Here is a 16,751-nt window from a genome sequence, read left to right on the forward strand (position 1 = left end):
TTGTGGTGTTTGTGCCAGGAGTTGGACTGGATGATCCTTATGGGTCCCTTCCAACTCGGCACAGTCTATGATTCTACCATTTTGTAGCCCAGAGGCCACAGCAGTCATCCAGGTGGCCAAAGGAGACAGAGCAGGGGACACAGCCTTGGTGTATACAACACAGGTAGGAAACTGCAGGCAACTGCCCAGAATCCGGCCCTCGGGCAGGGCAGTTAAAGGATCCTCGAGGGGTGGAACGAATCACAAGGAACCAATAACAATACATAACAAAACGATGAGCATGAGACCTTGACTAATCACAACATAACAAGGGAGTGGCTTCCCATCCTGCTCCAATCACCCTCTGCCCCGGGTAGAAGTTTCTAGGACTGGGGTGTGGGCAGAAGGTGACGGACAGGAGGGTTGCCAGGGAAACATGGGAGGGGAAAACCAAGATAATGAGGAAAACAAGGAGGGGTTACATAGATTGATGGGGAAACTGAAACAAAAGGGCGGGAGTTGCCATGGGAACCTGTGAGTGGCAGTTAACCAACTTGGGGAAGAAGGGGAGGGAGACCCTGAAACTGAACTTTGGGGAAGCCATTTTGAACAACACAGAACAACTTATAAAACTGAACAAATACAACACAGAACTGTGCAAAACCATGCAAAACAAACACCGCACGCACCACAACAGGGCAGTCTTTAGAGGAGTGGCTGAGGGCACTTGGTCTGTTCAGCTGGAGAAGAAGAGACTGAGGGAGAAGCTGCTTGCAGTCTGCAGCTTCCTCACAGCTGAGAAGCAGGGGATCAGGAGCTGATCTCTTCTCACTGGTGACAAGTGATAGGACCTGAGGGGATGACATGAGGCTGTGTCAGGGGAGGCTTAGACTGGATATTAGGAAAAGGTTCTTCCCCAGAGGGTGGCTGGGCACTAGAACAGGCTCCCCAGGGCAGTGGTCACAAAACCAAATCTGCCAGAGTTGAAGAAACATTTGAACAACATTCTCATACACATGGTGGGATTCTTGGGGTTGTCTTTATCCTGTGCAGGGCCAGGAGTTGGACTTTGATGATGCTTGCAAGTCCCTTCCAACCCAGGATATTCTATGATTCAATTGAATGTAATGTATGAAGTGTGTATCACCTGGAGGGACCCCACAAGCTTTGCTTCTTAGGTGTAGTGGATAATATTGAATAAATATTCCAGTTGACTAACTTCATAGTTGCCAGCATCAACATTTTATAGTGTGAGCCATTTTCATTTCCCTTTTGCCCAGTTGATCTTTTCTAAAGAGATTATAAACAACTTAATCAACATTCCTGTCATGTGTCATCCTATTAGGTTTCATTAATATCAGCTAGTTGTAATGCTTGGTTCTAAACAGCCAATTTCTATTCCTTGCATTTATTACCTGGGCTTTTAATCTTGATACATAATCAATTTAGGAATTTCTGCATACCATAGTCTGTCTCTATTATATGTTGCCAACACCGAGAATTTGAACAGTCTGAGGGTTTGGTGGTCCCTTCTTTTCAGACATTTCTGCTATTTGAAACCTCCCCTTGCAGCTCCAGACAGCCTTGTCTTCTGCAGAAGAGGAGCTCTTCCAAGCCATGCAGTTTTTCTGTTGCCCTAAAAAGCAAAAATTATTTAATTTATACCTCCCAGTTAAGCAGCATTTTTACTGTCAGGTCCTTGCATCTTCTGATTTCCTTCATTTTCCTCCAAGCAGACATCCCACTCCCTCAGTCCCATTCTGAGTGTAAATTTTATACAGTTAGATCATGAATCAGTGCAGCAATGTCTTCTGTTTTCAGGAGGTATTGTCCTTTGTGCTGTGGTTCCACTGTCAGCTCATCATTTTGGTGCCAGCCTGTCCTTTGTAGGATATTTTCCCTCCTCTTCTCCAAGCAACAGGAGCTGATCTTCCTCCCTGGTTTTGTCTTTCCCTGCTTCTCCAGGTACCCCGTGAGGGGATGTTCTCTGCCTTCCTCTGTCCCAGTACACAAAATTCCTCAGACTTGGGGAAATAGTAAGAAGGCTGTGCATCCTATTTACTTATCAATCATCAATTGAACAACTTCTAAAGAAAAACCCTTCCCCAATGAATGGATCTTTTTGCTTGCCATAGTTCCAGTTCCTGCATTTGAAGTCTCATATCCCAGCCAAGCCTTTCCCAAACGGAAAGGAGGCTGATCTCAAGCAGCCCAGGAAAGTGAAGCACAGGGGGTGTCACTCTTGGCTTCTTCAGCTCAGCCAGAAAAGAGCAGGGCACAAAGATGAACATGGCTTCTCTTGAAAATGTCTTGAAAAGTTTCCTAAACCTTAGGGTGAGGTCATATAAAGACGCCTTTGAGTCATTTAGATGCTCATTTTGATGAGCTCAGTGCTCATTCTTCTGCTGAATTGAGACGGACCAAGACCAGCACCTGCTTGTTCAGAGTGGGTTTTCTTTTTGCTCTCCGGAAACAACCAAAGCAAATCAAACTACTGCACTGAAGACATCAGAGCAGCAGAAAGAGAATTGGCAGACCCCAGGGTTTTGCTGTGGCCCTCTGTGTACATTAAGATTTGGAGTGGCTGCGGCAGCCAGATGAATGTGGTGGCTGCCTGGCACTGGCCACCACTCTGGACATTACCTTGAAGGATGCCACTGTGTAGCCATGTGGGCTGGGGAGCAGGGCAGGTGTCTTCCCTTGGGGAGTGCAGGGCTTGAGCTTTCCATTCCACAGGCAGAGCATTTTACACCTTGAGGGGGGTCCAACACCAGCAGGGATGCCCAGAGGGGTGATGAGCTCTGCACCTTTGCAGATCCTCAAAGCTCAGCTGGAGCAGCCCTGAGCAGCTGCCACTGCTTAAAGCAAGAGGTTAGACTGGGTACTTCCAGAGGTGCTCTGACCTGAGCAACTTGTAAAAAAGACTAGGGTCATTTAGCTCTCCACAGCTGCTCTCCAGATTCAAGGGACCCTGGGCTTCTGACAAGGCCACTCCCACTGGTATCAACACTCTCATCTAGTGGGAACAGCTTTGCCGTTCTCTGAAGTCATGTACACAGGAAAGGAAAAGCCTCTGAAATTATCAAGGAGTCAGGAGAAGTAACTGCCTCTTACAACTGCCAGGACCTTTTAAAGAATAAAACGTCTTTATTTTGTCTTTATTAAAAAATTAAAAGAAAAAAAAACAACACATACCACCTTCCTATTTCAACTCTACATGTGGGCTGTGAGTTCCTGATGATTTTTAGACCAACATCACAACTGCAGAACATAACCACTGTTAATAATGCCTAGCAGAGACTACTGAGGCAAGGCTGTTCTTTAAAGTAGGCTCTCCTTTTTTACTCAGAGACAGAAACAAAGCCAATAGGGAGCACGAAACATCACCATCACTTCTGAGAGCCCCATTCAAGTAATTTGCTTTCATACATTTTGTTGCTTTCCATCTCCCAGCTTTGAGTTCCTTTTGTTGTTTCTAATAGATAACACCAGCTTCAAAGTTTGGAGGAACTGTTGTTTTTCTGCCAGCGTTGTCCTTTTTTCCTTTATTCCTTTAGCAAATACTGATTTTTTAATTTTAGTTTTTGCAAGTTAAAAGGGGCTGCTTTAACAAAGCACCTCTCCAGGTTCCAGGAGAGACAAGTGTCTTGCACTGTGGCATCCTGAGTTCATGTAGAGATGGAAGGACCCTGTCCTGACCAGCAAATGCAGCTGCGACCTTTTCCCCTCCACCCACACAGCCTTGTGGATGGCAGAGAAAGTCCTACTATTTTGATTAAAATCTGTGCACTAAAAGCTCTTGTACCTTTATTTTAAGGGATGGCATACGCTTGGATTAAAGGCAGTTAAGAAATCCCCAACTTTTAATGCAGAAGAGGGCACAAAATTTTGGAGTTTGTTGCAGTGTTTGTGAGTGCCTGATGGCTCCAGCTGGTCGTGCAACCAGCTCAGTGTTGACTCCATTGCAAACACACTGATGCAGAGCTGCAGGCAGCTGATGAAGTGTCTTCATCATAGTTCGCTGAGTGCCTTGCCTATATGTTCATGATTTATTACTTCCCTGACTTTCTTAGGTGTTAGAAAGAACAATGAATCAATCCTAGTGTTTTCAGAGTGGGGACTGCTAATTGCAAGAGCTCGGTTTACCACTTGAGAGCTGCAGTTTTGACAAGTCTCTTGACCCCATGTTAATACACATGATTAATTATTGTTAAGGGTGTCTGCAGAAACAAACAGGATAGGTAACTCTTCAGAGCTTTTCTTTCTTTCTGAATAAGCAATAAACATAATTATGTTTACACTGCTGGAACAGGTGGGGAAAGAACGTGCTTTTGAAGGCATGGGGGTAACCATTGCTGCTCAGAGATGGGCACCCAGAGAGCACAGGCTGAGGTGATGGGGAAGCAGGTTGGAAGCAGTTGACTCCTTGGTGGCTCCACAGCAGCTTTCCCTTTCCCGTGTATGCCACTACAGGGGATCTATGTCACTGCAAGCAAGGGCACAGGTGCTGCATCCCCTGGAGTGTGAATGAGGGGTGGGAAACACAATGGGCAGGCTACAAGGTTATTGCAGTGCCAAACGTTTGTGTCATTTCACAACTGATGGAACAAGCTCTGATGCTGTGGACCCCACTGGGCCATTTTCTCTGGCGGCTTGCCCTGCCCTGCCATGCTTTACCTTGCTGTCCTGCTCTGCCTTTGCTCTGTCTGGTGTTGGTATTCATTCCCCCCCAGGACAGGGCTCTTTCTCCCCAGTGGAGGGAACCTACCCCATTTGCAGCTACTGGGTCACCTGGAGAGGCTTGAGGTGATGGTGAGATTTGTCTCCAGTTTCCTCCCAAGAAGAAGGACCTGTCTCCTTTTCCTACACCACTCCTGGCTTGTTGCAGGTCTTTGGAGCTAAAGCTGCTGGGGAAGGTGTTGAGTTTTATCTGTGGGCTCAAAAACAAGGCAAGGGTTGACCCTCACCCTTGGGGACCCCCAAAGAGATATCCAGAGTGGGGGTGTCCATGGCAAGATGCTTCTCAGGGAGCCCCAATGTGAGTGCTGTGAAATGGCAGGGACCACCAGGAGTGACCAGCTGAGAAGCACAGCAGTTGGTGACAAAGGCAACATAACCAGCAGCTGACACAGTGAAGCAGCATTTTAAAACACCACATAACAGACATAACCAGAATGGCTGTGCCATGCAACAGCCTTAGAAAAGAGTAGAAAGAAGCAGAAATACAGGTTTAATTGCCTGTATTAAACTGCTTTATCCTGCATAATTTTATTATTTCTAGAAAATTTGGCCCAGGTCATCATGGTGGGAGGTAAAGTTTCCAGGAGACCCTGAGATTTGCCACTGTGGGTTACTACGGGGCACTGAGGACAGTATCTCTCTGCACAAAGGCCTCCTCTGCACGCCAGAGGTGCAGGGCTGTGCAGGACATGACCTTGCTTCTTCCTGTCCCTTGTGTTTCAGCACAGCAGCAGCATCACCAGGCTGAAAGAGAAACCCTGCAGGGACAAGCCTCTCTCTGAAGTTCACAGCACACAACACCGTGGCCATCTGGCTCTGTGCCCTGCAGAGGTACAGGAGTCCCCTAGTCCCCTCCATCAGCTTCAGGCCCACACCCCCACAGGCAGTGTCCCCACCAGGACACATGCAGACATTCCCCTGTGGACAAGGGGCCACTCATTGAGAGAGGGCATCTCAGCACCCTTTGAGACCCCTTCTCACCCTTCCAGTGGCCTCTGTGGAGAGGCTTGTACCACCAATCTTGATATCTTTAGTATTCCAAATTTGCACTTGTCAGTGAGCTGTGCTGGCCCTAGCCCCCCCAGCCAGGCTCTAACTGCAGTGGGGAAGGGGCACGTGGGGCTTCACTGGTAGGAGGGTGCTTTAACATCATTTTTTATTCTCCCCAGCCTTTCCTGGGTGTTGGGCAGCTCATGTGGTTGGGCAAAGCTTTTCCCTTACTCTGATGTAGAAGCTTCATTCTACCATAAGCCACTGCAACATGTTTATAGCAACCTGCATTTTCCCATCTGGCCCTCCTCAAGCTGCTCACCCCATTCAGAACACAGAGACACTGACAGGATAAATGTAATAAGAGCTCTGGAAACAGCAACCTGTCTGCATTGTTGCTTCCCATGGGCATCCCCCTGTCCCTGAGGCCATGCAGAGGCTAGACCAGAGCTCTGAGGGAGAGAATGGGCTCTTTGCCCACAGCAGGAAGCATTTGTCCACTAACCAGGCCCACATGGCCCTGGGTGAGAGCAAGGAGCACAAGGGCATTGTAGCAGTCCCTATGGACACAAGCAAGGCTCCTTGGAGGAATTGAATCAGCATTTTACTCCCTCACTTCCTAACCCCACCCTAGAGCATATCCCTGTAACCCTATAGGTTAGGACTTTAACCCCTTGCCATTGGTCCAAATCTCAATCCTCCTAAAACCTATAAAAGGGGCACATTTTAGCCCACTTGTTGGAACGAGTGCAGACCGGACCCTCTTCTCCTCTCTCTCGTCCGCTGTGCCTCTCGCCCTGGGCTAACTCTGCCAAGCAGGCAAGCTGAAATCCTGAGCTGAATCTCACTAGAGCTGACAATCACCTATGCTTGCTGGCAATAGCCCTGCGGCCACACCTGAGCAACGCCGGGTCCTCGGGGGGTCTGTTCTCAAGGGGAACAGGGCTCCTGAGGTTAGATAAGGCAACACAGAGGCATTATTAATAGGGCATGGTGTGCACACACCCAGTGACATGTGATGAGGTTAATTGCTCTGCTCAGGTTTAGTCCATCATGCTCTGGAGAGGGAATACACTTCACTGGGAGGGGGAAAACAATGCCGACCGATTTGTGCAGGAAAGTCTGTTCCTTTAATCTATTTGAAAGCTTTTGTACATCAAAGTCCTGGCCAGAAGAGCTATTGCTGATATAATTGGTGTAGACAATTGTGAAGGTTTTGATAAAGACCTTTGTGCAAGAGCTATTCATGGGGGGCATAGAAGGGTCATGGTTTGGGCAGCAGCTAAGAAACAAAAACCTCAAAAGCAGGATGAAGGCTACACAAATGTCACACAGCTCCTTATCCCAGCCAGGGATGATGAGGATTTCCAGGGGCACCGCCAAAGCCAGGGGAACAGGCCAGAGTGGGGGAAGAAGATCCCCACCACAGACACAGCCTGGGCAAGGCTCCCTGAGAGGAAGGAGTGACAGTTATGCTAAGTCCAGATCAGTTCTCACCTGTTGAAGAGAAAACCGAGCTAGGGCCCTGGGCAGCTCACCACAGTGGTCCATTGGGGGTTACAAATACATGCTATTATCCCCAAAACACCTAAAAAACAAATGAAGATATTGGATAAAACTCAGGAGAGAAAGTAGCAGAGAACTGTGTCTAAATGGTCAGATAGGAAGGAAGAGGAGGTCCTCTTCTGGCACTGCTGCCTCTCACCAACTCCCAAATGACACATCAAAAAGAGAGGAGGGGAGCATTTCCAAGATGCGAAAGTAAGAAAGTTAGGAATAGAGTCTAGCTAGAATTGAAATTATTTTAATTTCTAGATGAAGTGAGTCAAAAGCAACATAATGGCCAATATACAAAATAACAAATGGCACAAAAGAGGTGCGTATAAGTACTCCTATTTTCACTTTGCACATAAAAAGAGAACAAAGGGACAGTCAATAAACCCAAGCAGCAGCACACATACAAGGATAAGCGAAATACTGTTGTTCTAATGCACTCTGCGTAATCATCTAGGGTGCTCCCTGTTCCAAAATACCACTAAAATTGCAGATGCAGAGAGACTTGCAAGAAAGGGACAAGAATGTACCTGAAAGGAAAGACCATTTGCAGTTATATTTGCTCTGTGCGAGTTACTTGAGCAGAAAGCAATAATATAGCTTTTAAGAGAGAATTTTTCACACAAACAGCAATAAATGGGATGGGGGCAAAGGTCCCCATGGGTAGATTATTCCAAAAATTGCCTTCTAAGGGATGTCTCATTCCTCCTTCCTCTGAAGTATTTGCATTGACTGTAGGCAGCAGTCAGTGACTGGAAAAGACAAACCACTTCTTATCTCCTCTGGATCCCTCCTGCAGCAAGACCATAGCACATTCCCACCTGCTGTGTCCCCAGCATGACCCTGAGCCAGGTTTTTGATCCTTCCTGGAGCATCAAAAGCAGCTGCTTGGGTGGGTGCTGAGTTCCAGCCTGCTCCTTCCTTCTAGTCAAGGAACATTTCACATCCTCAGCCGTATGTGACTGAGAGAGGTAAAAATAATCTTGTCATCTTTTTTTCATTGACGTGTAGTGATATCTCCCCTATTCATTGCTGAAATGAACCAGAATTAATCTCAGCCAGCAGTTCTGCCTGGTGATGGGAATGCACATCTTAGTGATACACATCAGCACACCTTCCTTCAGGAGCGCTGCTACCTGGATGAATGTCAGTGAAGGTCAGCAAAGGGGAGGTGGGGCAGGAAATTACTTGAGAGGTCATCCCAAATTTAAATAGAGCTGACAACTGCACAGCCAAATTTGTGGAAATCTTCCTTTTCATGGCCTCCCTTATCTGAGGTAGGTCAGAAACTCAGGTCTTTCTGTGCCCACAAAATTAAAATAAAAATATTCACCTGGTCTTAATCTCCCTCTCTGTGAAGATGTGTCCTGACACGCAACTCAGAGCAGGAACTTTCCTTCCCTCAACTCCCAAAGGATGGCATCCCAGTTCCTGACCTCTCCAGAGCTCTGCTGCAGCACTCCCACAGTAGCTTTTCCCTGCCTCCCAGGCACACCTGGCACACTCTCCCACCAAAATACATCCACTACAGGGGGTGGTTGCTGAGTTGCTGTTTTCCCCTCTCTGCAACCCAAACCTCGAGCTCGTCACCCTCTGCAGGAGATGTGGTGGCTGGAAGATGGGGAACAGAGCAGGGCACCCTCTGCTGACCCCCCTCCATAACAACTTTAATGTCCCACAGCCTGGTTCCTACCCCTGGAGAAGATGGCAGTCATTCCAACGTGGAGCTGATCATATGAGCTGCACATTAAGAGACCTTATTTTTTTGTTGTGTGTTGTTGGTTTTTTTTAAGACTTTATTCGTCTAACATGCTTGACCAAAAATTACAACACTCAAGTTATGTCAAAATGATTAAATAATCTTTAAGCTTTCAGACCTCAAGTACTTTAAATTATATTTTGAAGTAACAGTTGCTTTCATATCCTTTCCACATAAAAATACACAGTATTTGGAAGATACCTTAGGAAAAATTATTTTTAAGAGAATATTTTATGGTTGACATAGAAATTTTGCTGAGGCTAATAAAAGGACCTCTTCCCTTCACTTTAACATTTAAGTGCTGTGAGCGAATGTAAACATTTCAGACTTTACCATACAGCCAATTTCCTGCCACATTTGTTGCAAACCACTTGAATTGTGACTAGATAAGCCACTTTTATTCTAACTACATGCTATTGTTCATCTTCCCAATGATGACAGGAGTTCATATTCAACTATGAATTTCAGTTCTTACTGATTTAGGAGCTGATCCTGAAATTTCTACACAAGTAGCTCTGACAAAAATGGCCCTATCTGACTTAATGGCAGACTGCTCATGCACTTGTGAACCACTCCCCCAAAAACCAGTTGCAGGTGTCACCTATTGTTTTGGGTTGCATTTTCAGGAAAAAAAAGCAGCACATTAGTTTCGACACATGGTCACCCAACAGATTACAAAAATGACAGACCTGTGACTTGTCATGTTTTCGGGGGTTCTAGCAGCTTCTTGTGGGTCCACAGCATGAGTCACTTACTGGGCCTGAACGTCTCGGCTCCAGGCAGCACCTGGAAGAGCTGCTGCACGTGGGAAGCCAGTGAAAAGCAGAGTTTGTGCCCACCTAGCTGAGAGTCGAGGCTCACATGGCCTGGTTTTGCAACACAGGTATTTTAAATTGTTTATTTGTATAATGTACATGCAGCTGCTACATAAAACACATTTACATCCATGTAACACACACAATTCTCCAATGCATGTGTGCAGGCGTGGGCTATGCACAGATCTGCAACCAGCTCTGAGCTGGCAGTGCTGTGGTGTGCCCAATGTGTGTGAACAAGATTAATGCCTAGATGCTGTCAGCCCCAAATTCAGGATGCCCACATTCAGAATACAGCAGTTAAATTATCTCCATCAAGTCAAAAGGACATATTTGTTAGTTCAAGACAGAAATCCATTTCTTGCAGGACATGTCTGAAGCCCTGGGGGTTTTTTGGTGGCTTACTAAGCACTTCTTAAGCTTCTGCCTAGGACAGGACTGAAATCCCAGCAGCTTCAATACCTCTGCTAGCACCGCAGAAGAGCTTCATGGGCAGTACCATCACTGTGGACTATACCAACCAGCTCCTGCCACATTCCCTGCTTTGCCTGGTGCCAAAAGCAACATAACAGATGGGTTTCTACTAGGTTTGTGCTGAGCCTCTCTCAGCAGTGTCTATGAGTGGGCAAACAGCAGTACCAGGTCTCCTGAGGTGACCTCTGCTCTGCACACTTTGGTGTGTACCCGTCACTCACAGTGACCCAAAAGGGAGCACTCGCACCACACCTTGGGTTGACACCTTCCCCTTGACATCCATGTTTCCCAAGGACAAAATGATCACAATGATATTTAACCACACCTGACCAGGGCCAAATTCAAACCAGTAATCTCATCATTGGCTAGATGTCCCATTAGCAGTTTTTAAACCAGTCCCAGTAGGTTTTATTTAAAATACCATTACTAATCATTGGGTGGGCTCTTTGCAGGCTCTTTCTCTTTCTTTTTACCTTAAATACAATTACATATCTCTTTACCATATGAAAACACAGTTATATTTTTTTCTTTTTTTTTAAGGGAAATGTCATCCTTTTTTTTTTTCTTTTTAAACAGGCAAGGCCAGGTTACAAATTCCTGAGTTTATACTGCACTTAACACAGTCTCCCTTCTTGAATGTTGAGCTGTTTACAGCATGCTGGCAATATGCACCATTTCCCTTGCCATCTGTAATGCCAGATGTAGTAAAACTTCATTTCAGTACAGTGAATTAGGGCCTGTATTGCATTGGTTTTGAATAGATGCAAAGACTTAGACCTGGAGGACTTGGAGAAATAGCTTTCCTCCTGTGACTGGTCATTTGTGCACCATCTTTTATATTTGCCATGTTGATTAAGGGAAAACATCTTTACTATCATTTTTATTTTACCAAGAGCTCACTGAAAAACATCTGAAATGAGGAAAACCTAGTCTAAATACTTACGTTTAAACTGCAAACTTTCTTAAAGAAACACTCCTTTGAAAGACATCGTTCTTTTAATAAGTCCAGTACACGGTATGTACAAAAGCCCCTACTAGATATATATATATATAGATATATATATATGTATATATATATATTTGTGGAATGCATTCACTTTTCTGTGTTCACAAACATTTTAATGGTGAAATGTTAGTCTTTAATCTGGTTCTGGCACCAAAATGTCTTTGTTCCTTGTCCACTTTTGTTACTCCAAATTTATCTGTGAAGAGCTAGCAGGGAAAAAAAGGATTTTGCTTTTTTGTTGAATGGTTCCCTATTGGGATTCTCAGCCAGCAATATAAAGTTGCTTATGTGTTGGGTACAACTTTAAATCCTCATTATAATCATGTGTTCCTTGGAGTAGGTAAGTCAATAACTATAGGTGGATTAAGTGGCTGGTAATTCACAGTGCACACAGATGCATTCACATAGGTGGTGGTTCCATCAGCCATGACACCATAACCTAAAAAGGAAGAAAAATTCTGGTTACTCTCATTATTCCTTATTATCTTCTTTCATTTTTAATTACCTTTATCACACAATGATAAGTGCCACATTTTTTATTACTCAGAAGGAATTTAAAAATTATCTTTGTGCAAAATATAAATGTTCCCTGAATCAATACCATCTTTGTCCTACAGAATAACTTTTTAAATTGTGTAAGAAAAGAAAAATGGGCCTTCAGTAGCTGGTGGCTATTATCTCTGCCAGCCAGCACACTAAACCTCCTTAGAAAGACAGATACTTCTCTCTGCAGAGATTTTTCTCTTAAAACTGTTTTAGTTTTGGAAAGGATGCTTCTGATCGTTTAGGCTTGCAGTCATCAGTGCAGCAAACTTTGGGCAATGTTAATTTCCCACCTTTTTTTCCTGCCCTGTGTTGAACATCCTTTAAGCAATCAATGAAGAAAAAACATTGCTTGACTGAAGCAAGTACATGTGCATGTGCATTAGGGCAGGATTTGCCTAGTAGGAACCTCTTCTTGCTATGTCTTTGAACTTGTTGACCAAACTTGATGGAAAGGCACTAAAATGCCTGCCCAGGCTGAGAAAAGATGGCTTTATTATTGAATGCATTTTCTAACAGACAAGGTGAATTCACACCCTAAAACACCAGAACATTTCCACAGGAGAACACACACATCCGTGTGTCTCGCCAGTGGTGAAAAAGCTTCAGCTACATCTCATGTCTGGCTAGACACCCAAGGCAAACAATTCCAGAGTTAAATCTGCAGAAAACCAAACTTTCAGTTCTAATTCCTGTAGAAGTACAGTGAAATACTGTTTCAGAAAGTGAAGAAGAAGCCCTTTGACAGCCTTGGTGTTATGAAAAAGAAGACACACTCTCCGTTGTCAAAAATCTTTTCATGAATCTCTAAAAAACCCCATAAGTTTGATTATATGAAAGCTAAAGGCCTAATGTTGGAAACTTTCACTGAAATATCATGATCAATATGAAGAACTGCATTCGTCATCAGTAATACGTGATTTTGGGGAAATCACCTGGCAGAAAGCATTTGCACTAAGATTCAATCTCACCTTTCATAAAGTTAATAGTGAAATGTATTCATTGTTATATATAGACTAAGCTCTAGCTATTCAAACCCTAGGTACTGAGGACCCTATGTTTTCTCTGAATGCAATTTTGTGTCTTTTACAGCACTGAAAATTGCATAATTTGCAAACAAAGAAACAGTAGCCAAATTCCTTTCTTTTTGGTTCCTTAAAACACCCTGAATAATGCAGGGCCTCCTGCACCTTCCATGGAAAAACTACACTATAATTAGGGCCCAGGGAGGGAAGAAAACTCTGTCAGGCTCCTGTCACAGGAATTTCTTTAAATCTCTTTCTGTTTGCCACAGAATGAGTGTTCTGAGGAAAACACAAAATGCACGGAGGAGAGTCAGCACCGTGGCTGGGACTTTCTGTCTCCTTGGCTACACATTTGAAGAGACCAGACACTTCCTTTTGCTGGAAGATTCCTGGTGCTGCAGCTTTCACTCCTGTCCCACTGCCAGGAGGGTTTCCTTGGCCATGACCTCAGTGGAGTACTGGCTATACTGGGAAAACCAGAATTTTAGCCAGAGCCCCTCCCATGCTGCTTGTCCCTTCCATGGGTGCATCAGCAGCAAGCCCATGTGCAGAGGTATTTTTTGGCAGACATGGTAGTGCAGAGAGGGAATAGGGAAGAAACATCTCTTATAAGCACCTCTTCTCCCCAGATGTTCAGTAAATGACTGCTGCAGATGTAGCTATGCTCACTCTGAGAAAGAACTCATCTGTTCAAATCATGCATTCTCTCTACAAAGTGCAGCTTCGTTTGCACAAGCTGCCTGCAATGGGAATTCTCCTCTGCAGAGATTTAGCATCCCACTGAAAAACAGGCTCTGCAGTTCCCCATTTGTTTTCTCTAAATTATGATAGTTAACAAGAAGAGTACCTTGTTTCTGTGTTTCGTTACCTACTGTGCCAACTACATTAATTCACAGGATTTACTATTCTATGGAGGTGCCATTCTCTTCCCTTGAGAGCCAAAGTTGGACTTGGTTTTAGCAGATGTTTTGTTTACCTGCCTGAAGCTTCATGGCTTGCTGTTTGCTTATATCCCCTGCAACCCTCTTGGCTTATAATTTCTGAAATGACAATGAGTTTGAACTGTATTCACCAGCTCTCTTGGTTGGAATATCAGAGACTGCTCCAGCAGCATTATTTGTTTACTCTGTGATTTAACAGCACTTTGGACATTAACCAGGCATTAACAGGTCACTGCAGATGAGACACACGAAGAGAATGGACCTAATCCTTGAGCTATAAAATAATGATCTGAACATCTTATCCATTAATTTTACACCACCAGCCATTTCATTTCTATGTGCTGTGGTGAAAGCCTCCAGCAGCAAGTCAGAGAGGGATATCTCAGGAAGGGTTCTTCATAAAACCAGAAATATCTGAATGTGAGCTCCTCCAGTTTTTCCATCTCTGCACTGCTGAGACCCACAGAGATCCTACAGCAAAGGCTGGAGCAGTCCCAGAAGCAGAAAACTGGCAGCTGTGGAGTACCTTTTCCTGCCAGTAAGTTAACACTGCCAAAGATGGAGCAGTTGATAATACACACGTACGTGCCAATGGTTCACTCCTGCACAGCCCACTGCTTTCTGCTTGGGGTGGCAGCACTGCTTGAAGCCTTCTGCCTTGCTCTGTGAACAGGACAGGCAGCATCTACCTTTCCTTTTGCCTGGAGACGAACTCCTGCTGTCACTGACTTCAGCAGAGCATATCTATAACCATTTACTTGGCTTGTGCAAAGGGAACTCTTTTTTTTTTTCTCCAGTTAAATATCAAATAGTCAATAGAACCACTTGTTTTGTCTGAGCACAAAATGTGTCCCCTGTCAACCCATAAATATCTTGGAACTTCTACACCAGTCAGTGGTGATACCCCTCTTGATTTCAACTTCATATACACTTTGATGGGGAGAGACAAGTTATTGTACAGTCTTGAAGATCAAGCCTTAGAAGCAACACTCAAAATATTCCTACCCCTTTTACAAGCACAGAAGTTGACACACAGAGATCTTACATGAATTATTGTGAAGCACAGATTCTGCTAAGGAAAAAAACCCCCTCCATCCTAATATTTAGTCATTTTCTGTAACTACTGGACTTGTATTCTTATTTTAAAATTCACAGTACTCATCCCTGTGAAGGAAGCATCAACTTGTTTTATAGATGTAAAAAATGAAAGATAAGCTCAAGTACAAGTATTGAAATGTGGATATCAGCCAATTTCACCTCTACATATACAGCTAAATATGTATCTGAATTCAAGTGTTTCAGTTCAGACATTCAAGTTTGAAAATGCTGGTTAAGACTTCTCTGTTTGCCATTTCTAAAAACACATATATATAAAAAGAAATGTGCTCTGACCTTCATGGATATGTCCAAAAACATGAAGCCTTGGCTGTATTCGTCTCTGGACTGTGTTCAGTAGCTCAACACATCCTACTCGTTGCATTTTCTTAGGGACCCAGTCTAGAAAACCTTTGGAAAGGAAAGGAAATCTTTAAGAGAAGACAGGTAATCCACAAAGCTGTGCTGTTATACAGCATTTTTGAGATTTCACGTCTCATGGCTTTTTACAAACAGCCACAGAAGAACTGAAATGGCAAAAACTGTGTCTGCCTTGGTATGCAGAAGAGGAAGGAAAGAAAAATACTGGTGGAAAACCATAAAAGCTCATCTGGATAAAAAGGACTATGATAACTCATTCCAGTTTTTTTTCAAAGAATAATCACTGCACTCAAAGCATTTTTTTGCACTGTTGTTAATGGGATAACTCAATGTTTACCCCTTTTTCTTCCTGAAGAGAATGAGGTGTAAAGTGTAGTAAATCCAAAGGGAGCCTCTCAAGAATTTAAAAGAACATTTAACTATTTAAAACCTGTCCTGGGACCTACTTTTTTAGATTGAACACTTGAACCAATGTAATGGAATCTGTGCTGCCAATACTACAACTCTACTGTTATTACATTGAATCCTACAGCAGTGGAGCTCAGGTAAGGAATCCACTACATGCCCAAAAAGTGACATCCTTGAGTTAAACCACTTCATGGCACAGCAAGCTCCACTTCCCTAAACTGATGAATCTCAGATAGGAAGAGAAACTCAGGCCTTTTGCAGAAGATGTATTTAAGTGCTGCATTTACTTGCACAAAAATTGTGTAAAAATGTATTTCTTATGAAAATAGACAGAAATGTTACATAAACTTGCCTCTTTGTCTAAAAATACTGCAGGGGGAAGTTTACTGCCAACTGAAGTCCATGTTTCTTTCCAAGTAGTAGTTTAAGGAGGATGTTGTATTGGAGTGTTTGCAACAATCAATCTGTTTTCTCTCTATTGTTCAGTCATTTTCATCAGGCTCAGATTTGGAAACCTAGAAGATAAAATCTTCCTGGTTTTATTTTGTTGTTCTGACATTTTCCCTGTGTGCCTGTCATAGCTTTGCATCTCAGATTTTCTGCAGTAGTGTGAATATATTGTGCTTTTAGCCAGAGGTACAGAGTCGGGACCTGGTTTTCATACATTTACTTTTGATGTCCACTCAAGCATGGCTAAGCAGCCAACCAACTGGTTTAAAAGACCAGAAGTGTGGTATTCAAGCTCTTGGAAAAGCTCTCAGATTTGCTAGAGCTTCAGGGCAGGTTCACACATTGAGAAATACCTCTTTAGCTGCCAGTGCTTGAAAACTGGGCTCGGTAAACTGTGAGGTTTTACCAAAATGGCAAAAGTTTGCACTTGTTTCATAGCTACTCAGAGAGCTAAGTTCAATTTTCAGAAAAAAAAAACCAACCTGGGAATGGGGCATCCTAAGTGCCAAAAAGAGGAAGTTCTCATCATGGTCAAAGACCTGAAGGCGCTGTTTGGCACCTGTGAGGGAATGTAGAAAAAGAAAGCCCTGC

The 16,751-nt window shown here is 43.9% G+C and overlaps 1 protein-coding gene across 3 annotated transcripts in view; it reads right to left on the reverse strand.

Moving 5' to 3' along the window:
* Window positions 1–7,497: 7,497 nt before the first annotated feature.
* Window positions 7,498–16,751, reverse strand: part of MPPED1 (metallophosphoesterase domain containing 1) — a 62,404-nt gene continuing 53,150 nt past the window's right edge. For all 3 annotated transcript variants that reach the window (XM_005426860.2, XM_031061791.1, XM_031061792.1), the window contains 2 exons: window positions 15,219–15,332; window positions 7,498–11,756 (listed from right to left, as the gene is read on the reverse strand). In XM_005426860.2, the coding sequence (XP_005426917.1) occupies window positions 11,638–11,756; window positions 15,219–15,332 (233 nt within the window). In that variant the 3' untranslated portion in view covers window positions 7,498–11,637. The remainder of the gene's footprint in view (window positions 11,757–15,218; window positions 15,333–16,751) is intronic.

Source organism: Geospiza fortis, unplaced genomic scaffold (genome assembly GCF_000277835.1).
Source record: "Geospiza fortis unplaced genomic scaffold, GeoFor_1.0 scaffold164, whole genome shotgun sequence".
NCBI classification, from domain to species: domain Eukaryota; kingdom Metazoa; phylum Chordata; class Aves; order Passeriformes; family Thraupidae; genus Geospiza; species Geospiza fortis.